This window comes from Eublepharis macularius, chromosome 2 (assembly GCF_028583425.1).
Source record: "Eublepharis macularius isolate TG4126 chromosome 2, MPM_Emac_v1.0, whole genome shotgun sequence".
NCBI classification, from domain to species: domain Eukaryota; kingdom Metazoa; phylum Chordata; class Lepidosauria; order Squamata; family Eublepharidae; genus Eublepharis; species Eublepharis macularius.
In genome coordinates this window covers 162,806,665-162,834,585 of record NC_072791.1, presented here as the reverse complement: position 1 = coordinate 162,834,585, position 27,921 = coordinate 162,806,665, and the positions used below count along the sequence as shown (strand labels likewise).

Sequence of the window (27,921 nt, the reverse complement as noted above, 5' to 3'; positions counted from 1 at the left end):
AACTTTGGTTTCCTCAGAATTACTTTAGATTTAAATAGTGTCGAGTAAGGTAGGCTAGTTGTAGTAGTCTACTGTCATTGACTTATATTGCCCTCTGAAATAAATTGTTAGGGAACGAAGATTAGTTTTCCACAATAAGTAGGCTTCAGTAGGAAAAGATCTAGGTAGACTTGGTTCTGTTCTCTCTCTCTCTCTCTCTCTCTCTCTCTCTCTCTCGATAGATAGATAGATAGATAGATACACACACACACACACACACACACACACACACAAATAGGCTGCCCATTAGTAGGGTTTCCCTGTCCATCTCTGGCACCCTTGGAGCCAGGCAGGTGATAGTAGTTGTGTGATAGGCCTTCCTTTATATTGGGGTTTAGGGCCAGCTTGATCCCTGAAGAGGAATTTAGCTGTTTGGTAGATTTAGGTTCCCAAAAATAAATAGGGTAGTTTAAAAAGACATTTAACAGTCCATCTCCAATAGTAATAGGGCCATAAGAAAAAAAGACTTAGAAATAGGTAGATAGGTTAGATATATGAAAAAACTTTGTAAATTTGGGATTTTTATTAATCAGGTAGTTAGCTTATGTTTAAGAAATGGTTGATAGGAAAGCTGAGAGAGGCCCTGGGGGAAAGGCAAGTGGTAAGTCTAGAGGGGTGGAGGGGAGGGGGAGGGAGAATGCTGCGGCTGTCCCCCCACCTGAGCGGAAGAGGCCCTCCCCTGTGCTGCTGCTGTTCACCAGCCTGGCTTCTGGTGACAGGAAGAGGGTTCGCAAGGCCCTCTTTCCTGAGGCAGCTGCGGAAGTGCCACTCCCAACCCAGGGGTCTGAGGCAGGTGTTGGCACTGGGCGGGAGCCTGATGCTGAGGCTCCCCCTCCTCCAGCAGTTGAGATCCAGCTGCTGGAGGAGGGGCAGCATGAGGTGTCTACTGGCATGGATGTGGGGCACGTGACTTTTCCGTCCCTCGCGCTCACCCCAGGGACCCGGCAGATGTTGGAGGAACTGCAGGAGGAACCCCTTGCTGGGCGGTCCTCCCCTGTTTTCTCTGAGGCCAGCAGCAGGCCGCTCATGGCTCTGAAGGAGGAGAGGATGCTGGAGGAAGAGGAAGAGACTGTGGTGGAAGTGCCCACATCTCAGCCCCTTCATCCTCAGCCATCTCCAACTGCCCAGCCGAGAGTGGGACACGGTGTGTCTGGCCTGAGCACCTCACAGGAGGTGTCTGCTGGGGTGCCCATAAGTGCCTCCCCTGTGAGATATGGGGCCCCCATTACCTCCAATATCTGGAATCATTTCCAGAGAATGGAGGACCCCCAGTTTGCCCAGTGCCAGCATTGTAGGCAGCGTATCAGTCGTGGCAGGGATGTGAACCATCTCTCTAAATTTGGAATGAGGAACTACCTGAAGAGGCAACACCAGGCGGTGCTTCTTTGGGGGGAGAGTTCAAGTGGCACCACACGGCTGCCAGCTAGCCAGAAGGAGGCAGGCTCCTCTGGTGCTCTCCCCCCACAGGTTCCTGTAGGGCAGAGATGCCAAGCCTCTCTGCCGCAGATGCTTGGTGCGCTGGGGCGTAGTGTGCCCAAAGAGGGGATCCAGAAGGCGACCGGGCGTGTGACACGGCACCTCGTCAATATGATTGCAGTTGATGGTCAGCCTTTCTCCGTAGTGGATGACTTTGGCTTCAGTGGGCTACTCCGTGATGCCTTTCCCTGGTACACTATCCCTGCTCGCACGACGTTGAGCAGGGCTGTGGTGCACTCGTTTTACAGGGTTGCCAGGGACCACGTGAAGGCACAGTTGTTCCACACTGCCGGGAGAACTGTTTACTTCATGTCCAACATCTTGACCTGCCCAAATGTGCAGGATGCAGGGAAGGATGAGAGTCTGCCAGGCCGGCTACCGCAAGGCCTTGCTCCATGCCGAGGTTATCGACATGTCGCACACAGTGTAGAACATTGCTGACACCTTGAGGAGGGAGCTGGATAGCTGGATAGGCGAGGGCCCCATCACCATGGGGTGCATGGTGATGGATGGTGGCAGCAACATGAGGACAGCGGCGTGTCAGGTGAGCCATGAGCGCATTTACTGTGTGGCTCACAAACTTCACCTAGTGGTGAAAGACACGCTTGGGGTGAGCTCCTCCCTGGAACCCCAGGAACCCACGGCTCATGACTTCCAGTATATCCTGCAGAAATGTCGGAGGCTCATGAGTCACTTCTCATGCAGCGTGATATCCACTCACGAACTGTGCCAGAAACAGGCCAGGACAGGCGTGCTGGAGCACGTCCTGATCTCTGACATAGTCACTCGCTGGAATTCCACCTGTGCAATGCTGAAGCACTTGATGGAGCAGCAGGCCACACTCCAGGTGTGGCTCTCAGAGAGCAATGCTGCAAGTCAGGTGGGTGAGTTCAGCCGGGAGGATTGGCTCACCATCACCCAGACAGTGGAGGTCCTGAAGCCCTTCAAGAACTTCACTGTAGTGGTCTCATCAGACACGGCGACCCTGGGTCTGGCCTTTCAACCCAGAACTTCAGTGGGCTTGATGTGGGGGTCCAGAAGTTTGCCTACCATAGTATAAAGACCTCAGAACTGACAGATTCTCTGGTTTGAAGTAAGCTGTGATACTATTGTGCAGGAGACTGCTGTGATGTGTCAGACTAGTGTGCCTTTAAAGCTGTAACTGAAAGTTAAAAAATATTTTTTTTTGAACTTGATTTAATGTGTGTTTGTGTTATTCTCTAGGTGTGAAGGTTAGTTCCCATCATAGGGAACAATGGGAAGTGGCTGGCCAGCCTGCTCTGGGGGTGGTGGGGGAGCGTGTCTTTCGGTCTGTGGGGCTGTTGGGGGGTAGATTTAAAGGGGGATTATGCCTGTGGCCATAGATGCCACATTCCATGTGTTCCTGCTGTGGAAGTCTGGATTTTCCCATAACAAGAACCAATGGAGAGTGGCTGGCCAGTTACCGCAGGGGTGGTTGGGGGGGGTATGGTTCTTCTGATAGGTTGCTTGGGGTGTGTGTGGTGTAGCTGGACTTTGGCTGTGGCCACTGGCAGCCCTAATCCATGTGTTTCTGCTGTGTAGATGGAAGTCTTCTCCCCAGTAGAAAGAAATTGAATGGTGTGGTGGTGGGAGAACCACGTTTGGGGGGCCATGACATGGCTCCCCAAACTACAATCTCCCTGAAACTTGGGGGCGGGCATGGTAGGAGAGGTAGGAAAGGGTCCCCTGAAAATTGGGTGCATTTTGCCTGCAAAATGCCACCCCAAGCCACCTTGAGAAAATGCCTTTGTTTTCCCCCATAGGGAATAGTGGAGAGTGGAGGAGGATAGGGGCACCTTCTTTGGGGGGGCCATAAAATGGCCCCCCAAAGAAGGTTCTCCCTGAAACTTGGGGGAGCGTGAGAGGAGAGGTAGAAGCAGGTCCCCTGAAAATTGGGTGCATTTTGCTTGCAAAATGCCACCTCAAGCCACCTAGAAAGATCACTTGTTTTTCCCCATAGGGAATAATGGAGAGTGGAGGAGGATGGGGGTACCTTCTTTGGGGGGCCATAACATGGCCCCCCGAAGTCCAAATTTTCTGAAACTTGGGGGGTCGTTAGAGGAGCGTTAGGAGAAGGTCCCCACCTAATTTGGTTTGCTTTGTAAAGAAAATGCCCCCTCCCAGGCTCCCGGGAACCCAGGAGCATGTTTCCCATAGAAAACAATGGCCGAATCTTTACGAAGCAAATCCGAATCTCTCCGAATCGGGTATTCCGAAGCTGCTTGCCGCTTCAGAATTCCCTTTATTCTGGATTTTTTTTCCAATTTGGGAATTCTGAATCGGGAAACCCGAATCACCCTGGCCCTGCACACCCCTTGTGGAAAGTAAACCTGATTTACCTTTGAAGTCTTCCATACCTTCCCTTACCCCAGATTTTGAACTTCCACAACCATCAGGCCATACAGATGCAGACAGGTGAGAAAGATAAACTTGGCACTTCATGAGACCAAAGAATTTTTTCAGTATATCTTTCTCATTAATATAACATAACACCTCAGAAGCTGAAAATTTAAACGTACCCTATATTCTCAACTGAACTTGTCCAAACTTCTGGGTCACAGCCAGGGACAATCACAAGCCATATAAATTCATTCCATGTTCTCCCCACTGAGTATTAAGAGCTCATTTATAAATAGACTGCAGTCTCTCTAACACAGAAAGACAGTAGTTAAATAGGTTTTCCTTAAATTTATATCTGGAAAATGTTATGAAGAGCTCCGACATTAGATGGCTGTACTTTTCCCAAAACAATTTAACCTAAGTTTTTTGTTTTAGGAGTCTCACATGTAATAAAGAAGACCTGTAGTGCTTCATTAGGCCTCCAAAATAATCAACAAAAGCTTTCACTTCTGTAAGTAAGTAAGCAAGTAATTTGCTGTCATAACTGTTTGAGAAAATCTCAAATTCTTAGATATTCAAACCAAATTTACTTAGTTTGTGGATTCTTTTGCTGTATCTGTGTTAGGGTTAAAAATGTGTTATACCGATCTAATCTGGAGAACTGGGTTTAATTCCCCATTCCTGTTTATTATTCATGCTGCAACAAAAAAAATGAATAATTCTAATTTAAGTGATAAGGAAAAGGAACACCATGATTATTCTTTTCTTGGTCCATATGATTTCAAGTAAAGGGATATTGCCTATTACAGAATGAACAATCTAAACCTACTGTGCTTAATTTTTTTCCTATAGCCCACTGAAAAGAGATTGAAGAATGTAAGGAGTAAGATACTGCTGATAGCTAAGTGCCATTGGATCAGAACCAACAAGTTGAAATTCAATCAAAAGAGTTTTCAGCTAAACATTAGGAAGAACTTCCTGACAGAGCAGTCCCTCAGTGGGACAGGATTCCTCAGGAGGTGGTAGGCTCTCCTTCTTTGAAAGTTTTTAAGCAGAAGCTAGATGGCCATCTGATAGCGATGCTGATTCTGTGAACCCAGGCAGATCATGAGAGGGAGGGCCATGCTTAGTTCTCATGGGCCCCTTCTTACATGCACAGGGTAATGCTGATTGCCACTTTGGGGTCAGGTAGCAATTTTCCCCGGGCCAGTTTGGCTGGGGATCCTGATGGTGTTTTGCCGTCTTCTGGTCATGGAACAGGGGTCAATGGGAGTCAAAGAGTTTATTTAAGAAGATCAAAGTGGTTTTTTGCCCAAAAGCCAGTTGAAAGACAATGTTAGAACTGTATTGGATATGGTGGAATACTTGGATAAACACAATGAAAATCAAGCAGTTCTAATTTTCTTGGATGCGGAGAAGACCTCTGACAATTTGATTTTCCTGTTTCAAATTTTGGAAAAGATGAATTTTGGGGAGAATTTTTCAATTGTTACTGCTTCTTTTTATTTTGGTGTTGGAGGTTTTGAATAGAGATATTAGACAGGAGGGAAGGATTAGAGGCGTAAAAACTAAAAAAACAGTTGTATAAACTAAGAGCCTTTGCAGATGACTTAGTTTTAATCTTGGAAGATCCTCCAGAGGGAATTGAAACATTGATGGAGAAGTTGACAGAATTTCATACTCTGGTAGGTTTCAAAATAAATGAACAGAGAACAAAAATGTTAATGAAAAATATGGTTACTAAAAACCAGGAAGAACTGATGAGAATAACAGGTTTCAAGGTTGGGGAAAAAAAGATAAAAATATTTAGGTATCACGCTGACAGGGATGAATTGTATGCTATTTCAAAATAACTATGTTAAGACGTGCGAAGAAATTAAAAAGGATATGTTAAGAAGGGATAAAGTACAGTTGTCATTGCTGGGGAGAATATCAGTTATTAAGATGAATGTTTTACTTTTATTCCTCTCCCAGACAATACCTGTGTTAACTTCAGAAGTACCATTTAAACAGTGGCAAAAGGATATATCAACATTTATATGGCAAGGGGGAAAAAAACCAGTATTAAATACAAAATTTTACAAGATACAAAGGAAAGAGGCGGTTTAGGTTTACTGGATTTGAAGTTGTATTTCGTTGTCTCGTGTCTAATGTGGATGAAGGAATGGATGCTTCTGAGAAATGATAGGCTCTTGACTTTGGAATGAGGAAATTAATCATCTAAACCACGCACATCAGGCAAATGGCTACTCCAGAAATGAAATCCGAAGAGCAATCAAACCCAGGATGAATCAAACAACCAAGGAAAAACAGTCTCCTACAGGAAAAGTGTTTTTGCCATATATCAAAGGAATTACTGATCAGATGGGAAAGCTTATGAAAAAGCATAACCTTCAAGCAGTGTTCAGACCCACCCGAAAAATGCAACAGATGCTACGATCAGCAAAAGACAGTAGAGACCCCCTCACCTCTGCAGGAGTATACCGTATACCCTGCAGCTGTGGACAAGTTTACATCGGGACCACAAAGCGTAGCATCCAGACAAGAATAAAAGAACATGAAAGACACTGCAGACTTGGACAACCTGAAAAATCAGCAGTGGCTGAACATAGCCTAACTCAAACAGGGCACGGTATCTTATTCCAGGACACCAAAATACTGGACAACACTTCCAACTACTTTGTCAGACTGCATAGGGAAGCCATTGAAATTCACAAGCATAAGCAAAACTTCAACAGGAAAGAAGAAACCTTAAGAATGAACAGAGCATGGTTTCCAGTTCTGAAAAACACCAGGCTAACAAAACACTCTACACCCGACAATAGCTCTGCAGAGAAGATTAGCACATCAAGCACCAATCCATATGCAAAAGAACCTCCTCAGGATACAGTGAAGCCTCCCACCATTAGCATTCCACACCCTGGGAAACTCTTACAGGATGACTCAGCTCAACCCCACCCCTCCTGAGTAGATATAAATGACCTGCCAACACCTTTTCCACACTGTGACACTGAGAGATCTCTGTCTTTTGGTGCTACACCTCTGAAGATGCCAGCCACAGCTGCTGGCGAAACGTCAGGAACTACAATGCCAAGACCACGGCAATACAGCCCGGAAAACCCACAACAACCATCGTTCTCCGGCCGTGAAAGCCTTCGACAATATAAATGCACTATTGGGAAAATATGTGGGTAAAGGGGCTCAAATCCACTTTGAGTTCCACACTTAAAGAAAATTTTTACAAAATGATTAGCAAAAATGAGTAAAGATATGTCAAACAAATGTTGGAAATGTGAGCAACATGAAGGAACATTTTATCATCTTTGGTGGACTTCTCTTAAAATAAAAAAAATTGGTCACAAATTCATATGATAATACAGAAAACAGTTAGAAAATAAACATGATATCCTATTTCTATATATGACAATGGCGGCTAGGCTTTTATATGCACAAAAATGGAAAAGTATAGTATTGCCTTCAATGGATGACTGAATTGTGAAAATGATGAAGTTAGCGGAGATGGCTAAACTTACAGATCTGATCAGAGATAAAACACTGTCTACCTTAATGGTTAATTGGAGACCCCTTATTGACTTTCTGCATGAGATGAGAAAAAATGAATTGATTTGTGGATTCAATTTCTAAGATAAAATTGGGGGGGGAAATAGAAGGGGGGGCAGTATTGAAAAGGTAAATTTTAGAGGTATTAAAACTACAACTATAATGTGTATAAAGATATTATAGCTGTTGTAGAGAAAATGGAAAATCTAATATGTATTATTTTTCTTTGTTTTTCCTTTCTTTAATTTATGTTCTTTTCTTTTTCTCCTTTTTTCTCTCCCTTTCTATTCTTTTTTCTGCCCTTTTATTAGGCTTTTAATCTTATTAATAAAATAAAAAGTATTGAGAAAACAATGGGGAAGAGGGGGGGAGGTAGTTGTGAATTTCCTGCATAGTGCAGGAGGTTGGACTAGATGACCCATAGCAACTCCCAGCCTATGGGGGGGGGATATGAAAATACTCAGCAGCATCAGTCAATGAGAGGCTGTAGAACCTATGAGAGAGAGTTAGAAGGAGGAAAAGTTGGTTTTTCATGGCAGACAGAGCTTGGGGAACCAACACAGAAACAGAGGAAACTGCCAGGAAATTAGCTAGATGATTTAGGTTTCACCTAGTGAAGAAAAAGCACTCAGATACGTATAGTATAAATATGTATTGCACAGAACTCAGTTACTGGATTTTTGATGGTGACATGTGGTGCTGACATGTGGTCAGCAAGCATGCTTGACTTATAGTTGTTGGATGCAATTGTTATTCCTTGTATCTGATTATTATCTCGGATTGCTTCTGCAAGAGGTTCTAAAGCAAATGCAAATAGCACTGGCAAGAGAGGACAGTCTTGTCTGGTCCCCCTTTCCAAGAATGGTATAAATCTTTTAAGCTCTGGTCTTTCTCCATTAATGATATTAGTTGATAAGCAATCACAAAAAATTCAGAATTTAGGTGAATTTGAATTCTGAAACAATGATATGGATGTCATGGAAAATGTGATAAAGTATTAACTTAGGAAGAAGTGGTTTTAAAATTAGGGGATATATCATTATTTCAGTTTTTGTCAGATCAGAATTCTGGAAAACCAGTTGTTAGGAATTACACTAATTTAAGAGCAAAAACTATATTTGATGTTATAATCATTGCTGATTAGCTACTTGGTGTTTTAATTATTAAAATACAGGGCTTTTTTGTGGTGGTACTCACCGTTACTGAGTAACAGGTACTTTTTCTGGGGCTCTCCCAAGTCTTTGGGGGTGGGGGATTGGTGGAAATTGGTGCAAACTTATGAGTACCAGCGGGGGTTTTTAACCTGAAAAAGCATTGCTAAAATATAGTCCTTGGTATTTAATCAAGTAAGTACTCATTTGTGTCACATTAGAAATAGAACAGAGCTTCCAGACCAATACTGATTTAGAGGAATGTTGGTGGATTTAGAATTATGTACTTATTTATATAGGTTTAAAAGAAAAATTATTTAAAAGTTTGTTTCAATGGTATCTCACTCTCCTCAGGCTTGCCACTATATACGTAAATATGTGGGATCAGTGTTGGTGATGTGGCTCATTTATGACAGATTTTTTACACTGCCTCATTTTTTACATAATGTGTTCAAATGTGTTCATTTTTTACATAATGTGTTCAAAAATTCAATCTTTGAGAAATTCAGTTTATTAATGAAATATTGGATTGTAATATTATATACCACCTAATCTAGAAGTTTGTTTTTATATAAAAGGACATGTCATCCTTTGGGATGTAAAATTGGTTTTTATCCTACTCACTGTTGCAAAATTGGCAATAGCAGCAAAATGAAAAAGTTAGAACCTCCTTCCAAGAAAGAAAGGTTCTATCGTATGTGGACTACTGTGTTATTAACTATACTAACATATTATCAAAGGGCCCTGAGGAATAACATTCGACTTTCTTTATATGTTTTATGACTTATTATAACACCACACATTACAGTTAAAAATGCCACAAGATAGAATGTCAGGTTTTGGTGACCGTAAGCCATGTAGGATAGGTTTCATGACCCCCTACTCCCCTATGCCCCGCTCCCATGTTCTTAACCTCTGAAACAGGACAATTCGTGGAGAGCTCATGAAAGAATGCAAGAAACTACAAAGGAGCATGCATGCTTATATGATAGAGAAAATGGAGAAACGGGTTTTAGTAACACTAGAATACGACCTCCAGTCTAACAAGCAGCAGCAATGCACTTTTCCTACGGGATACTCCCATGATGGTACACTGCCTCAGCTCAACAAGCAGCAGACAGCTGTGGAATCTAATTGGGATCTAATTAATCTAGTTCATATGTTTTATGAATGCTTCTTCACCACACAATGCCAAAAGCAACATGCAATTTCTAAAATCTTAGGCAATCCACTAATAAAACAAATTCTTGCACATATAGTCTAAGGGCAATAGGACTGAATAGGACTGGTTGCATTCAACCAGTTTAGTCTTCAACATAACATGAACATCTTTGCTACAAGGTTGTACGATCACAACACTAATACAGCACCAAGTACTGAAAGACTACTTTGATAGCATCTCCTGTCACTTTCAAAGCATTCACATGTTACTATGATTGTGTATTTGCTACTGAAAAAAAATCCTGCATCACTTACTGCCACTTGTGCAGAGTCCATGAACCGCAGTCCGAAGTAGTCATTTTCTATGAGGTCCAGATGGTACATGATCTGTTCGAACAGAAGCTGTCCTTTGGCTTTTTTCTGAAATTACAAGAATTTGTATTGGTAAGAGACAAATTAGATGCTGATTAAGTTTATTTTTGAAGCCAAATTTTGCAAGCACTCACTGGACAATTTATCAAAACATCTCACATTCTTCAGACATTAGTCTTATCTGCTGCTATAGAACTACCACTGCTCAGAAAAACTGTTTGGGGAAGCATACTAAAAAAAGGACACAAAGTTAGAAATAGCACATTTCACTGAAGAGATTTCAAGAACAGTAATGGCCAAGACCATTATGATTCTCTTTTATTTCATCTTATTTTTCTTATCTTTATTGCTGCTGTTTTAGTTGTTTTAACATTTTATTGGTTTTTAACAATTTTTTTTACTGTTTAGATTTTTAGCTACCTCAAACATAGAAAGGCAAAGTATTTCTAGTCATTCTAATCATATAGAAATTGGAATGTATGTAGGCAAAAAAAGTTTGCATGCTTTTTGGCGCCAACAAGTTGTCTTAAAACTCTCAAGACATGAACTGCGCAAAAGTCAAATCAAGGAGGAAATGAGAAAGTGCTTTTCAAACAGTATTCCAGTAAGTTTTTATGTTCACAGTTTGGACCAGAAATTTCCACTTATCAGAAGAATGCCATATTCATTTATATTCAGGAATAGCCAAAGGTTTCAAAGATTTTATTCAAATGGTTTTTATATTGATAAAGTGCACAGTGAGCATTTTCATTCCCTTTCTCTGATTTTTTTAAAGCTTCATGATAAAATTAAGGCAAAGACCAGGAACCCTCTGGGCTTTATTGCTTGGGAGCGTACAAGTGATTTTTGTGCTCACTGTCTGCTCTAAGAGAAAATTGTTTAAAACATAGCAAAAGATTCAGTCCACTGAGGTTAATTTTTTTTAAAAAAATCAATTTTAACACACTGGAAAGAGATGCAATGCATCTTCCACATCCTATGAGCCTTCTCCTTCCCCCAAATCTCTTCATACTAAGACAGAATTACATGTATGTATGTATGCATGTATGTATGCATGTATGTATGCATAGTCTGCCTTTTTAGCTGAGACTCAAGCCAGATTACACAGCGTAAGTCAACACGATCTATGGCTGGGACATTCAGTAAACAATACAATATGACACAGATAGCAGAGATTTGAAAAAGAAGCATAAATCCAGATACAGAGTTGAAAACAACGCTGAAACAAGACATATGCAATTTGAAATGACATATTAAACATTGTGGAAACTACTCAGTAGGAACATACTTACAGCAACAGAAAATATATAGGAGTCTTGCTGAACCATCTTTTTACAGCACTGCCCTATTACCTAACCCTAACACAGATACAGCAAAAATTCAGTTTTGCACCGTTTGTGGAAAGCCCAGAGAGTAGGAGCTTTCCTGATCCCTTCAGGAAGGGCATTCCATAAGGTAGAGGCTGCCAGAGAGAATGTACATGTATGTGCAGATGTAGATTTTTGCCCACTTGCAGGGTGGTACCTGCAGAAGGCCCTGCTCAGATGAGCACAGCTGTCATGGAGGAGCATGCTCAAAACTGCCTTCTTTCCAGCCATATCCTTGGCAGATTCCGAACAGGCATTAGTGTTCCATTATACATGTATATCCTGTTAGGTCTTAAAACTTTGACAACTTAGTGACAAAATAATCCTGAAACATCATTCACAATGCTATATTTAATAGTTGTTTGAACACAGAGATTTTTAATTACCTGAATTCACTTCATAACAATCAAGACAAGCTTGCCGAGTACTAGTACCTCAATTGCTTATGTATATGTAATTTATAATTTAAGAAAGTTTAGTCATTGATATTCTGAAATTATGGAGCTTTGTTATCAACAGTTGGAGAAATTCTAATCAGCCTTGAGCTGGCTCTGTACTGAGGCAGGAATAGCAGTAGCATCAGATGGCAAACTGGGGGAGGGACCTTCACTCTGTCATGCCCACCCACATCTCCTCAGAGCAGTTAATACTCTTTTCTGCCTTGTTCCCCATGTATCATGAAACACAGCATGACATGTCCAACAGGGCTTTCCCAACACTCAGGAGTTCAGAAAGTGCCATCAAGTGCATTGCTTGTAATGCTGCCTTTCAAGGCACCTGTGGAATGAAAAAGGAAGTCGTTGCTTTGAAAAGGGAAAGGTGGGCAGGATCTGTGCTCAGCAGCCACAGGTAGCACTTCTTGTTGAGTCACTACTCAGTCTTGGTCAAGAGTGTGACCTCTATGCTCTGCTTGTAGAGCCTCTGGTGACATCTGGTGGGCCAGTGGCACGTGGTTGTCAAAGAGGATGCTGGACCATTGCCCTGATCCACCACTGATGCTCTTATGTTCTTACTCTGTATTTTCATTCCTGTACAAGTACCCACAGGAGAATCTTAACCTACTAGTTACTAATGCTTCTTGAAACATGAACACTCCTCAACCAGTTTCTCTTCTAAACTCAAATAAACAAGCATGCTCATGAACTATTGAGAAATCACACCATAATTGGCAGCTCCTTCTGGGGGTTTACTGAGAAACCCTCTTTCATGACAACAAGCTCAGTTCCCAACACAGAACAGGCATTCATAGAAAACAGTAGCAACAACTATTTCATATTCAAATTTCCCAAATGCCTACCTAGAGTGGACAGAAATCTTGGGAAAATGCCTAGCTAGACACAGGAAAAATTGGACTTGTATTACTAAGTCCTGGGAAATCATGAATGCCCCAAAGCAATTATCCTCAATACAGTTTGGGTCACTACAACTTTGCTCCCACTTCTATTTTCCCCAAGCCTAACATTCCAAAGATGTTAAAGAAAAAGAACAAGAAACCACAAATCACATTGTAATGTGAAACAAAGATACTATAGTATCTACATCATGACACTGCACTGTTGGGATTTCATTAAATTAGTGACAGTTATGCAACCATTTTTTAAAATATCCTCAGTTGAGAGGTCTTACACATACAAGTATTTTAAACTAACTTGATCTGGTGCCTGAAGGCCATAAGACCAATAGCCTGTCTGAGTACTAACATAATGCTATTGATCTCTTGACCCTAATTATATATACATTCACTTCTCCAGTCCCTGCTCCCAAGTATATCAAATCCTCCCACCCTTGACCATACTTAAGTGGGAACATTCATTTGTTTCAACCTCAGTTAAAGTTGTTGCCTCTGTAACAGTTAAGGCTGATGGGGGCGATGCTATAGTTTGAAGGAGAGGAGGAAACATTTGGCTCAATGACCAATGTAGGTAAGAGACTGGGAGAACTATATGTGCACCAGCTCTCTGTAGTTTAGAAGACAAGTGCAAGGTGTTTTTTTTAAAAAATGGATTGGTTCTTTTATGCTTGGTTTAGAGAACTATACCATAGCTTCATGACTTACTCTGAATCCAGTTTTGGCAAGATGTGCACACACTCAAATTATTTATACATTTACAAATGTTTGAGGCAAATCTGTCTTAGACTGAAGTAATCTGAAGATGGAATTCAAGTTATTTTTATTCAGTGACATATACTAACACACTGAGAAACACCAGAAATCTGAAGAACATGATGTAAAAATACAATACATATCAATTTCCATGCAACAGATTTAGCTTTAGTGGAACCAAACTATAAAGATAACCTCATCCTGCCTGTTGGAACCAATATAAAGGAGAAGCAGTTAATACTTTATTGTAAATCATTATCTTTGGCACGTTTAACTACTTCACTCACAAAACAGACCAGAAGTTTATCCTTTAGAGAAACAGCAGGATCCCTTCTGATTCTTTTAAGATTTCAATGCTACTAACTGCTGCATCAGTCAAAAGGAAAGAAGGGACAAAACCACACAGACATTAACAGCAGGACCATCCCATACTGGGTTGCATACTAGAGGTACTTAATAGGGCAATCCTATGCAGAGTTACTGTAGTTTAATCCCATTAATTTCAGCAGGCATAGGATTGCACTATAAATCAACTGCCAGATCTCTATTAAAGGCCTGAGAGGCTTCTAGAAAAAAAATGGCAGTTAATTCAACCTAATGCTAGATAGCCTTCTTTGGTTGTACTCTAATCAAACTTTTAACATATCACGAAAAAACCCTGTTCTCGATACCTTGTCCAAATAGCAATGTACAAACATCATACTTTTTCTTCATAAAATAATTCTTTGTATAATTATAGTGGGATGCATAAATACCTATCTGACTTTTATACACTTCTCGATCAAATTTTTGCCTTCAAGATTCTTAATCCAAAAGCCTAAGAAGTTCAATCTTTGAACTTTAATTTCCCTCTTAACTGTACTACTCAGAAAAAATGGAATATTTAAGGGATCTGTTCACATCTTTGCTGTTTACCAATACAGATAGAACTCTAATATTATTTAGACAAACTTAAGAAATGAAAGTACAGACAATAAGGTTTTAAGTAATCGGCAGTAATTTTTATTGCTCTAATCTTAGAAGCTACAGGACAAAGATAACAGCTCACAGACTAACAGAAGTACCAACAATACCATGAGAACACAAGTGAACTGAACTAATGACTGGAAAAGCCAAGGCCTATAGGAACAGGAAAAAATTCTAAACTAGTATCTTCTGTATCAAATTACACAGATTCAAATGATGAAATGCCACTGATTCCCCTACACAAACGGACCCCCACTTTGCCCCTAATGAGGGCAAAGATCTGCTCACAAACAAAATTTTAGTGGGCTGAGTGGGCTACAGGAGGCAGAATTAGGAAAGTCTCACTTTGCAAAGCACAGAGATAGGTTGGAAGGGCTTGGAAGTAGTACCTCTAGCATCGGGCTCAGCTTATCGCACAGGGCCTTGCTCGACTAGGAAGGATGTTGCTGCGGCAAGAAATCTGTTATTTCACTTCTATAGCTAAATCCAGCAAAAAGATCAGGCTGCCCACTCATTAGAAGGGGTCTATTTAACAGAACCTTCATTGGTGTGTATTACTACTTGCTCTTATTTGCATAGGTATGGATCTCTATGCAGATTCCTTCACAATCTTCCACAGTACAGCAAAAAAAAGTGTTTTACTCTCATCTAACTTCGAAGGTTCTAATCTTACCATGCAATTCCTTTAGCATGACGGATTAACAATGCTAAAATAAGAATCAAGCGCTATTTTTACGTAAATGCAAGGAAGGTACATATAGATGTAAGATCATGTAGACAGCTTGTATATGAACGAGCACAACTCCTCATACTGCTTATAATATCCAGTTCTGAGGGTTTTTTGGCTGAAATGCCAAGTAGATTTGACCTGACATTTTTTTGCCATATTATCATTTGTGAATGCCTGCCAAGATAAGGGTTCTGTGAAATAAGAGACTCCAAAGAAATAGGTACTATGAGTTTTTAAAAAATAACACTCATCTTTCCATTACAGATTACCTTAAAGGGAACTTAAAATAAAAAACATGATAAAACTGCAACAACAATATATGGTTGGATCTAGAAAGTTTTGTTGGAGTTCATTTTTCCAAGGCTTGCTTCCATAAGCAGTCTGCCATTAACTCTAAAAATTCTCCCAGAAGGTCAGGAGAGCATCATAACAGTATCTGGCACTTTAGTGACAATAGGGAAATCGGACACAAATCCCTTCTTCAGTTAGTGGCTTCCATTAGCAGAGGAGGAAGACGGAAGTGATTTTATCCAATTTACCCTCATTGCTGAAGTAATGATTTTGTTTGCAAGGCCCTCCAAGTAGATTTTAAAAGCAAACAACAGGTTACTTGGAGTAGGCAGAGAAAGATCTGCCCTGCCATCTCACTGTTAATTTTTCCACTGGATCCAACCCAATCATTCTAGGAACAGACAAGCAGCATTTAGAAATCAAATGCAAAACTATCAATTCAAATGTCTGGCCAATAAAAATCAACTGTTATCAGGTGGTCATGCAAACAAGATAGCCATAGGTATATTCAGACATCATGAACAAATCAAAGGTTGTTTATGACAGAAGTCTTTAACCAACTTCAGTTAGTGGTGATGCTCAAAAACAAACTGAAGTTTATTTCTCAGTAACCAGTACACTAAACCACAATGGTTAAAAATCCTGGTTATTAGGAAAGAAGCAAATTCTGTATTTAGGCACAACAAATTCAAGTTAGTTTGAAAAAATGTCAAAAGCATGACATCTGATCATGATCTATAAGTGAAAGGAAGAAGGAAAGAGTACATGCACAACAACATAAGCCTGGTTTGTGCCCATCACAAGGAACTTCTGGCTTTTTGTGACATCTGGATATAGTCTTACCCTAGCTTCTAAAATGACATGTGGCAATTCTCCCTGCAGACAGAACTGTACTGCAGTGACACCACTACTGAATACGCCCTCTTCCTAATAATACTTGCATATCCTTTAGAGGAGGAACCACACTGCTCTAAAGCAATGGCATTAAATGAAATACACATTCATTTGAGATCAATGGTTCAGATAGCTTGTTCGACAACTACTCAGGACTGTATAAAACAAACCTATCACTTTAAATTGTGCCCATAATCAGATAATCAGTCTACGGTTAAGCATCAAAATGATAAATTCATCATAGTGAGCTCCAGCTAGAAACCTAGCCACTGTGCTGTCAACCAGGATAAATTTTGAATATTCTTCAAGGATAGTCCCTCATAACAAAGCATGTAATTTGTCCAACATCTCTCTTTCCACACTGAGCTGGTGCACCAATCAAAGTTGTTAAATAGTACATATGGACAGTACTTGTATGCCCATTAGTAAATCTGGATCTATCAGCAGGCTCAAGCTGCAAACCAGACACTAAGGAGGCAGGGAAACTTCATTAAGCTCTGGTTGAAACCCTCCATGGCATGATGAACAAGTCACCCAGAGCAACTGGGACTGAGATTCAGTTTTAATGGTCCAAATTAAGCCCATTCCAAGCACCTGTTACATTCATCTAGAGTTAAACCTGGATCCAATGAAAATGGAAAATAAGGTGACATCTGCATATTAATTATGACACCTGAAGTCCCTAGATAACTTCCCCCCAAAGGTCTCATGAAGATGGTAAATAGCAGAGAGACAGAATAGATCCCTGTGGAACCATCCCTTAGCATCATATTCTGGAATCTGTTCAGTGCACAAAAGAGGAATTGTCAGAGTACAGCGCTTTCGATTCCCATTAGAGACAGAGTATCTAGAAAGATAATACAGAGAATGGTTTCAAAAGTAGCTGAAAGGTTTAGGAGGATCAGCAAGGATGCATGCTCCTTTTTCTCCCAGTGGAGGTCATTCATTGTGGAAATTGGCTTGGGAACCAGATTGACAGATTCCAGAATGGCGGTCACCTTTGTTAATCTTTAAGGTACCACAGATGCAAGAAACAAAGGTGACCGCCATTCTGGAATCTGTCACCTAAACGAAAATAAGATTTATAAGTATCTGATTTCAGGGACAATCAACTGCTGTAAAATAATCTTTTCACCTTTCAGCACCAGTTGATAGTTTCTGCATGGTTGCCTATCTTTCACACATCAAAGTCTTATCCAGTCTAGAGGCTTCAAAAAGCCACATACCAATACCATCACTCTTTCAAACATGAGTAAGCAATGTTGAGAAAAGGAACTACAGTTCTCTCATACCGGTAAGTCCACACTGACATCAGTCCCATCCAGTAAAGAAACTCTGCATGTAATTATGGATTTTGCGTCTCCAGCAGCAGGAATATGAGTTGCAGCTCGCTGAGCCTCTCGTAGCCGCTCCTTCTCAGCATGTTTGCGCATAGACCGGCGCCCAAGTGTTCGTCGAAAGAAACTCAGCATCATTACTAAATAGGCCAAGAAAAGAAATTTTAAATTGAAGAAGAGAAAGAACAATGAAATGTTTCAAAATAGTCAAGGCCATTATACATTCACATTCCACTAAGTTTCTTGATGTTCTTGCATTTTAGGAAAAAAACTCTCACAAAGATGCATATTCATAATTTTCCTTAAGTTGTCACATCCTCTAAGCTAAGTAAACTTAGCTTAATGCTACCAGAAGCACTGGTTCCATAAACCATATGGAAGAAAGAACTTGTACCAAGAAGACTCAGGGAAGCCAGGTCTTCCTTGTAGATGCTATCATATTTATTTATTTAAGACATTTACATGCTGCCCTTCCCCCAAACAGGATCCCCAAGGTAGCGAACATCAAGGCATCAGACACATTAAAACAGCATTTATATGTATATATATTTAACAAAACAGTAAAGACATACAGGCGTACAAAACACAAACAGGTAGGAGGCCCTATAAGAGTCAAGTAGGGGATATACAAAAATAAACAGGAAAGTCTTCAAAGAAGACAATGACAGAGTAGACAGATGCATCTCCTTGCAGAGTGAGTCCCAAAGTTTCAGTGCCCCAGCCGTGAAAGCCCTTCCTCGGGTTGCCATCTATCTAGCCTCGGAAGCAGGAGGGCATGAAGCATGCAAAGATGACTGGAGTGGACTGTCAGGTTCATATGGGAGAAAGTTGTCACTTTCTCCTTCCAAAAGAAGTCACAATACCAGGCAGCTTTCTTTTTAAATTAAAGAATCTTTATCACATCTTTTGGTTTCACAATGATGGAAGTGCTTATACTGATGGCAGGATAAAAACACATTTTGAAAGGGAACATTTAGAACAATGCTCCTCTAAGAATGGTAAAAAATGGCAGGTAATTTAGTGCCAACCCTACTATTTAAGTTTTTTGTGGCATTAAACAGGATTAGTCACTCACAATAATGACAGATAGTTCAAGTGAACTCCAGTGTTCTTTAAACATTCTGCTTTAGGATGCAACAGTTGCTCTCCTGAAAGGAGGGAAAATGCAGGGAGTGTTGTATTCAACATAGAGCGAAGTCAAAAATATTTTCTGGCCTCTGGTTTTGCTGGTTCTGGCATACATTAATTTATGAATACTTGGGATTCACCTAGAACAGTGATGGCGAACCTTTTTGAGCCCGAGTGCCCAAACTGCAACACAAAATCAACTTATTTATTTCAAAGTGCCGGCACTGCAATTAAACCTGAATACTGAGGTTTTAGTTAAAAAAAAAAACAACTCATACAGTTGTCCCAACTAATTAACCTCTCTCTCTCTCTCTCTCTTTCTCTCTCTCTCTCTCTCTCACTCACTCACTCACTCACTCACTCACTCACTCACTCACTCACTCACTCACCCAGGAGCCACGACTGAAAGTAAAGCAAGTTAAATCAAAGCAGTTTGCCCTTCTTTAGACCAGCAGCCCTGCTTGCAGCACTCTCTCTCTCTCTCTCTCTCTCTCTCTCTCTCTCTCTCGCTCAAGAGCCACGACTGAAAGTAAAGCAAGTTAAATCAAAGCAGCTTACTCTTCTTTAGAAAGCCAGCCCCAGCAGCCTGGCTGCTGCCTCCGCTTCCTGCTGCTAAAGAGACGGGCAGCAGGGAGGCAGCCTTGAGGAAAAGGAATCACATGGGCAGGGCCAAAACCCATGTGATCTCTGCTCAGAACGCTGTTCCAGGCGTTCCCCCTCCAAATGAGCCCTGGAACTAGCGATCTGGCAACTTGGCTCGTGTGCCCACAGAGAGGGCTATGCATGCCATGGCACACGTGCCATAGGTTCGCCATCGCTGACCTAGAACCTGATCAGATGATCCAGTGACTTCAAGAATACCCCACTCATTCACATTGCTATTTTAGGAATCAAGAAATTGGACATACATCTTAAACTCTGTTTTTACTACGAAGCAAATCCAAGTCTGCAGGCAGATTCCATAAAGTTTTTGAGTCACTTAAAAGCTAACCCATCCACATATGTTACATTAAGAGTGCTGTAGAGTTTGCACCTTGCATGACTCATAGGTGAATCCAAACAATCTAGGTCTCTGACAGAGTTTCATCCTCAAGCATGAGCCAAAAAGGATAAACTATCCCATATGCCTTCCCACCTTGTGTCTGTCTGGACTTGCCTGACACATGCTATCGCTGTGAGTGGTTGGAATTCTTAAAAGGTCAAGTTAGCACAACTGGAAGATTTAAATTTTAAATCACTCCAGAGAGATTGCTTGTGGCATAAGCTGTAGTAATATTAATGGACACTTATTACACTATAATCCAGTAATATCTACTAACATTTTAAAATCCATTCTACTTAAACAGAAGAGACTTTTTTTTAACAGCACATTCTTCAGAACACCTGTTTAGTTCAAAATGACAGTCTGAAATCTCAACATAAACACCAGTTTTATATTGAGAAAAGTCTTTGCCTAGTGTTGTCTACTGCAATTAGGAATAGGTCTTCAAGGTTTTAACTAAGGTCTTTTCCTTCTCAATTGGAGGTACTATGGACTAAACGAGGAATTTTTGCATGCAATCTATTTGCTTTAACCACTGTACCCTTCCATACAAAATCGTTGGACAGCATGACTTTATTCAAACGAGATCCAAATAATGTCATTATTTAGAATCACAGGAAGAGTCCAAGCTCATTCCACCCAGGTAAACTTTCTACAACTATCAAACTAATATTCATAACCAGATATTATGAGACCGCACTGCATTGTAAGATCTCACCCACTTTCTTTACTGCATGTCTGTGTTGAGCCATGGCTTTCTCCCCAGCACAGAAAATCTGCAGACGTGTGTGCACATCTGAAAAGAGCTGGTCACCACCAGCTGCTGCTGCTTTAGCAAGAAAAATCCTTCAGCATTATCAGTCATGGCATGGGATTTGTCAAGAAGAGGAAAATGGCTAGGAAAGCAGGTTATATGGAAGGAATTCTGTGCATGAGTTCCCTCCATATAATCTACTTTCCCAGCCATTTTCCCCTTCTTGCCATTGACCTCTTCTTTAAATGGTATGGCTAACATGCATATTGAATGTGAATGACTGTGATGGAGTTGCAGAAAGACACTGAAGTGTCATTGTTGAACACTATTAGACCCAGCACTGGAGCCAGTGGGTTAATGCAACATCACAGACAAGAAGTCATCCTGCTAGCATAATGTAGTATCTCCAAAAGAACTTCAAGAACCAAGATCCTACAGGTACAGAAGAAACAGAAGACAAAAGAAAGATGAAAGAAGAAACTATAACAGCACCAATTAATCTCAAATTTAGTTCGGTTCAGGCATCTGATGAAGAGAACTTGATTCTCGAAAGCTTATGCTACAATAAAATAAAATTGGTTAGTCTTAAAGGTGCTACTGGACTCTTTTTGATTTTGCTACTACAGACTAACACGGCTAACTCCTCTGGATCTCAAATTTAGGCAATTAACAAATCTCAGTTTTCTTTTGATTCATGCAAATATCCAAGCTGGCAAACACACAGTATGTCATTGTTTCTTAATAAGTAACAGCCGTCCAAAACAACTAACTGCAGAACAGCTCTAGCTTCAATTTCCTTTCCTAACAAAATGTTTCATGCTCTCCAAGTAAAGAACAGACCCTTCAACAGCAATACTTTGGAACTTCTTTCTGTTCCCTGTTGTGCATTAAGTATGTCAAAGCATCAGTGGGGCACAAGAGGCTGAGATCAGAAAAATTTCCAGAAGGGACTAAATGTATTTAAGATAAGAATTCTCAAACCATGTCATGGTAAGTTAGCATTTAGAGACTAAAACCAACCAGAAAAGATTTGGAATGTAGTTTTGTTTTAGGAACACAAGTCAATTAAGTACCCAGAAAAATCAAGGAATCACTGTTACTATGTCCCAAAGTCAGCAAGCAGCTCTACTGGTCCCCAACATAGTCATAATGTTGTTCTCATATAAGCATTTTTCGGGTCAACCCAGCTACTGGGCTATCATCAGAACAGACCTGAAAAATACCATGTCTATGTAAGGAAGTGCATAAATCTCCCATGAACACAGGCAATTGCATACAGTTCCCATACGTGTGTTTATTTCCTACTCCATGCAGGAATTTTATCCTGTACAAAGTGATTAAGATGGAAGGTTAAATAGTTAAAATATATTAGATAAGGATACACATGTGGAATATAGCCACCCCAAACCAGGAAGAAATACATGCTCATCCTTATTCATTATATATATTAAAGAGCATGAACATGGTATAGTGGCTGGAGTGCTGGGCTAGGATCTACAAGACCCAGGTTCTAACCCCCACTCTGCCATGGAAGCTTATTGGATGATCTTGGCCAATAACACATTCTCAGACTAACCTACCTCAAAGGGTTGTTGTGAGGATAGTTTGAAGGAGAGGAGAATGATATAAGCTGTTTTGGGTCCTCACTGGAGAGAAAGGCAGGATATAAATAAATAAAATAAATTACACTGTTTAGCGTGTTGCTCTCTAATAACATAATCTAATTTTATTGTACTCTTTCCTGCTCTTATTGCACTTTTTAATTGTGTAATCCACTTAGAGATGGAGCAAGAAAGGCAGACTATAAATTAAGTGAATAGTGTCTGCACCAGTAAAAAGTGTCTTTCCCTCCCGAGGAATTACCACTTATGCACACATATCTGACAGCAAGAGGTACAGCTTCCAGGCATATTTGAGTTCAACACCTTTCTGTTTAAAAATTAACCAGCTAGAAGATGAAAAATGAGCCAATACTCAAAGCAGTTCGCCCATGGAGAATAAAGAGTACAGATACTAGCAGGTTCAGACTCAGAGGAGATAGCCTAGGAGCAGTAACTAAATCTTCTGAAGAAATGGGAAATGAACAGTGCCATCCTAAACTGAGTCACATCCTTCTAAACCTTCTGAAGTCAATGGGCTTAGAAGAGGGTAACTCTGCTTAGGATGGCACTGTACAGCTGCAGTCCTATGCACACTTACCTAGGTGTAAACCCCACTGAGATCAACAGGACTTCCAAATAAAAATGCACAGAATTAGGCTGTAAATACAGTTACCAACACATCCCACAAGGATAGGTATGAATCTAGAGAGCAAAAGTAAATGCAGGAGCGGGATTTAAACATGTACACAAGATGAGTACCGATGTATATTACTGAATGTCAAGGAAATGTGGTCATTTAAACGCAGAAACCTCCTCTCAAACAGGAGTTTTTAATCCCTTCGCTTCAAGATCGATCAGTCCCTCAATCCCATCTGGCCACCCCTTCTGAAACACGGCGCACTTTACAGGCGTCTCCCTGGAATCGACTTTAAACGGCAATAAACACAAAGATATGGGGGGGGGGGGCGGAGAGCGAAGGTTGTTCTCGAGCCTGATGTCCGTGGAAGGCGCCCACTCCAGACATAAAAAACTGAAGGGGCATGAGACCCTCTTCCACAGGCGGGTCTCAAAATATTGCGGCGCTGCTTAAAGACACAGCCTGTCTGAGGCAACCCGCGCTCTGAGGCGGCAGGGAGGGAGGGGAGGTGGTCGCCAAATAAGCCCTGGAGTCGAAGAAGCGCCAGGGGAACGGGAAAGGAACTGGAGAGCGGGGAACTGGTCGGGCTCAAAGAGAAAAGGCGCTTCTTCTTCACGCACAGGCCACGTCCCCTCCTGAAAAGCAGCCCTAAAGCGATCGCCCCCACTTACCTTCCTCCCGCCTCCCTCGCTCTCTCCCAGCTTCGCCTCTTTCCGACCCGACCGGCGGCGTCGAAGGGAGCGAAGCCTGGTTGGCGATGAGGGGCGGAGGCAAATGGCCGCTCAGCCAGGCCAAGGAGCCGCCTCCTCCTCCTCCTCCTCCTGTGTTTTCCCCACCTCCGGCTGGGCCTCCTCTTAAAGCACCCGCTGCGGCAGTGAGCTGCGAAAGGAAGGAGAATAAAGCCAAAAGGCAGCTTACTACAAACGGACGCCAGCTCCGAAGACACTTTCATGTAGTTCCCACAGCGAAAGTTACAACTGAGTCTTGCAGCGACTTCTTTTTTAGTCAAGGGCTGCTTTTTAAAAAATGCATCACAATTAGACCGAGTTGTTTATTCAACACTTTGTATACATATGAAGTCTTTTTATATTTATCTTGGACCTCATAATAAAAAATGCATCACAAGATTCATCTTTAAATATCTGTGTGTCGTAGGGTGCTAAGACAAGGGTGGGGGGGCGGTAGGAATTGAAACTGAAGTAACCTTACCTGGATGATGCATTTCTTTGCTAGTACTATGTCCCCAAGATCATATTCGCATTCTCTTAATACAACTAGAATAACCTGCATCCTCAGTATAATGCAGCCACCACGGTTTAGATTATTTCGAGAGCGTGTGGTACTTTAGCCTGTTGCAACAAAAACAAAAATTGGACTATGTAGAATCACTCACATCCACACCTAAAACAAACAGGAGCCAGGGAACCTTAAAGACTAACAAAATCTTGTTCCAATGTGAACTTCCGCAGACCACTGAGCACTGAGCACTTCTTCAGATGCTATGGAGTGCATCCTCACTTCCACACTGACCTGCAGCAAGTCAAAATGCTGCCTGCATCTGCAGCAATAGTAACAGTTATAGGAGGTAGTGCTTTGACCATCAAGGGGGGTGGGGACTTTTAATTGAACTAATTTTGATCTTTACTGGATCCAAGGATAGACAGAAATGCAAAAGGAAAAAATAGATCACAGAAATGCAATGTAGTGAATTTAGGGGATGCAAATGAAAAAGAAATCAGATACACAAATCAGAGAATCCAATGGAGAACAAGTAAAAATGTCTACTGGAACTAGTTCACCCACAGTGAGTCCAAGTAGAATTCATCCATGGGTATGTGTGTGGTGTCCCCCAAGAGAAAAGCTGAAGATAAGGAAGAAAGAGGTGTTGCAAGCAAGAGGGGGATTGTATGAAAAGAGAGGAAAAAGCATAGCAGAGGGGGGTGAGGCAGACTAACATTGCTAGAGACAGAAGGAAGGGGAGAGAAGAAGCAGGATGCTCAGGAGCAAAAGGAAAAAGGGAGGACAGGAAGGTAGCCAACAGAGAGGTTGGAACAAAGGAGCACACGAGATGGGAGGGTGGGAGATTGCAAGTCAGAAAGGTTCGTATGTTGCCTGATCTAAAGTGTGAATGTAGGCAAGAGTCATGGTGGAAGAACAGTTGTATCAAGTCATAGTGGAGGAGGAACATTCTCAAAGTGAAACTAAAATTAAACTGCCAACTAAAAGTGAGCCCTTGTAAAATTCACACCCTTTTCTGTTAGTCCTGGGAACTAGGCTTTCTGAGTATCTGAGTTTCTATAAGGGGAATACTAATGGCGAAGATGTAGTTATCCTGCTAATGAAAGATGATCAGGTTACCAGGCATGTCTGTATTGTAAGGTACACCCTTGAGAGGAAATAAATTAACATTATTGTTCTTCAAACAACGGTGGTTCATTTTGGCCTGAACATGGGGAGCTCATTAAAGACATGTCCTCGATTAAGGGGTGTGACACTTTCACATGGAGACTTAGCTGTCTCATAATGAAAACAGCATTTTGTTGCTTTTAATTCTTATCCACTTTTAATTCAAGATAGAGTCTACCAACACCTTTGGCTACATAGGCCCTAGGAATGACAGGTTAGAGGGTAATACAGCATTGATTGCAACAGGCTGGAATGCTAGCTGCTCAAGAAAACCAAGGCAGCCTGTTTCATTTGCACAGCACAGGAAACATGCTTCACTCCCTCATGGGTTCTAGCAATAAACACTAGCTAAGCATGCTACAAGTGTGTCAAAAGGCAGTCACTCCATTAATAGTATCAAGAGACAGGAAAGTCAAGAATGAATCGGGTTGATCCAAAACTTCAGGTTCAGACGTTGTCACAGATAGTTTCAGTCAAAAGGTGGAGACTGATCAAGCTACATTGTATTTTACATACATTTAAGTATATCATTTGAATAGAACAAGCCAGCTCACAATGTGTCATTTTGTAGGGAGTCACCTGTGAGTCAGAATTTCAAGAACAAAATTTGAGCCCAGTAGAATTTCGTTCTACCACTACAGCCTAATAAGGCTACTCAACTGAGAAATTCAAGATTTTTTTTTGTTCCTGAGTGATTTAGAACCTAAAGTTCAAGCAATTCCTTTAGATTCTTTAAGAAGATAAAGAAACGCAACCCTGTCAGCATCAGATAATTTCATTTCTGAAGGTTACATCTGCAGGGTTTTTTGGCTGACTGAGGCACAGTTAAATATTCCCTCCCCTTTCCATAGACATGAGTTTGTCTTGGATGGGCACCAAAAAGATCTTACTACAGCAGGACTGCAATGGGAAGAACTGTTCTTATGCATGTTCTAGAACTTTCTCTTTAGAACACAAGTATACAACATGCCACTTTCCCATGACTATCTGTGCTCTTGTATACATAAAGGATAGGAGTTATCACTAAAAAACCCTGTTTGCCACAGTTGTAACACAACGGCACTCTGAAGAAATGATTAGTTATTTACATACACTTTCTCAGGATCAAATGAATGCATGCCACCTACAGGTCCTTTTTTAACATTGTAAGAGTAAAAAAAAACCTTCTAAAGTTTGCTGCCCTGTGTATTAATTCCTATGCATCACCTGAGGTGGCAGCTTCATACCATGGTAGGTTTTGTCTTATATATGTTATGATGTACTTACAGCTTGTTTATGTCTTAGATTTAGGCTGAATCCAGACGGCTCAAGTTTGCCGCTATTTTCCCGCCATTTATTCTCAGAGGGCTGTTCACATACTCTCACCTCAATCCTGCCATTCTTTCGCATATGTTGCGCTGCGCCTCAGTCGAATTTGTCATGCTTTCCAATGCTTCTCTTGCACAGTTCTCACTGTGGATGTGAACAAATAGAAGCGGTTCACAAAGGGACCACCCCCTCTTAACCACGCCCACTTCCTTGTTTCTTACCTTTCCGGAATACTGTTCCTCTTTGCCAAGCAATTCTTATGGTCCCAACTCTGTCCGAGGCATGCCCGCACCCTCTTCCAGTTTATTATTTTGTTTAAAGGGTGCTTTCCTAGCGCTATTGCGCAATCCCCAAGCGGTTTGTAAAGCAGTGTTGTAAAAAGCCTGTGGAGGCATGGGGGGGGGGCACCATTTTTATTACAGCGAATAATGTTTTACTGCCGAAGGACAGCCTAGGTAATTTCCAATAAGTGGACTGTGGCTGCAAAGATTGACTCTTTCCAGGTTTTTTTTTAATTTTTTTTTTTAAAAAAATCATCAGGATAGCGAAAAATTGCTGTCCTATAAATATAGTTGTGCTCTCCTAGGGCTCCCTGACCAACAGAATATACTACTTCAGTCTCGCATGGCCTGAGCATGCAATGCAGTGTGGTGTTTTCTATGAATCAAACGTATTTGCAATACAGCGGAAAATCGATATAGTGGAAATCTCTCATTAAATTAAAAAAAGTCGTGTCGTCATTGGCGACAGCAGATCTAGATCCACTCCTTATCCCGCTATTCTCCCAGGGATGTGAACGAAGCATAGCGCGACGCTGACTCAGTAAGAAAGGGAATGTGTACACAGCCTGGGACATTGCGGGATAGAATCCAGCGCAATAAATATGCAGGAAAACCGGAAGGTAGGGAAGCGTGGATTCGGCCTTAGATTTCTATTTGAAAAGCGGTTATTTTAAAATGTGGTTTACTATGTGCATTTTCAACAGTTTTTCATATATCACACACACACACGCTTGATACGGATGATTTGCTACAGTGTTTTACTACTTTAAGTTGTTATAATATTTATGGGTATGTAACATTTTTTGGTTTATGGGGGGTTTTTTAGTTGGTTTTGTAGTAAATAGCATAGTACCCAGCTTCAAAAAGTTGTTTGAATAAAAGCAAAGCATGTTTGTAAAGATTTTAAGTGTGTGTGTGTCTTTAAATGCTTGGTGTGGTACAGATGAAGTGTGG

General features: G+C 41.1%; 1 protein-coding gene across 1 annotated transcript in view; it reads right to left on the bottom strand.

Moving 5' to 3' along the window:
- EPB41L5 (erythrocyte membrane protein band 4.1 like 5) overlaps nt 1-23,723 on the bottom strand; it is a 103,800-nt gene extending 80,077 nt beyond the window's left edge. Inside the window, exons 1-3 of the mRNA XM_054972993.1 lie at nt 23,644-23,723; nt 17,766-17,950; nt 10,065-10,169 (exon numbers count right to left, since the gene is read on the bottom strand). Of these exons, the coding sequence (XP_054828968.1) occupies nt 10,065-10,169; nt 17,766-17,948 (288 nt within the window). The 5' untranslated portion in view covers nt 17,949-17,950; nt 23,644-23,723. The remainder of the gene's footprint in view (nt 1-10,064; nt 10,170-17,765; nt 17,951-23,643) is intronic.
- Nucleotides 23,724-27,921: the final 4,198 nt, after the last annotated feature.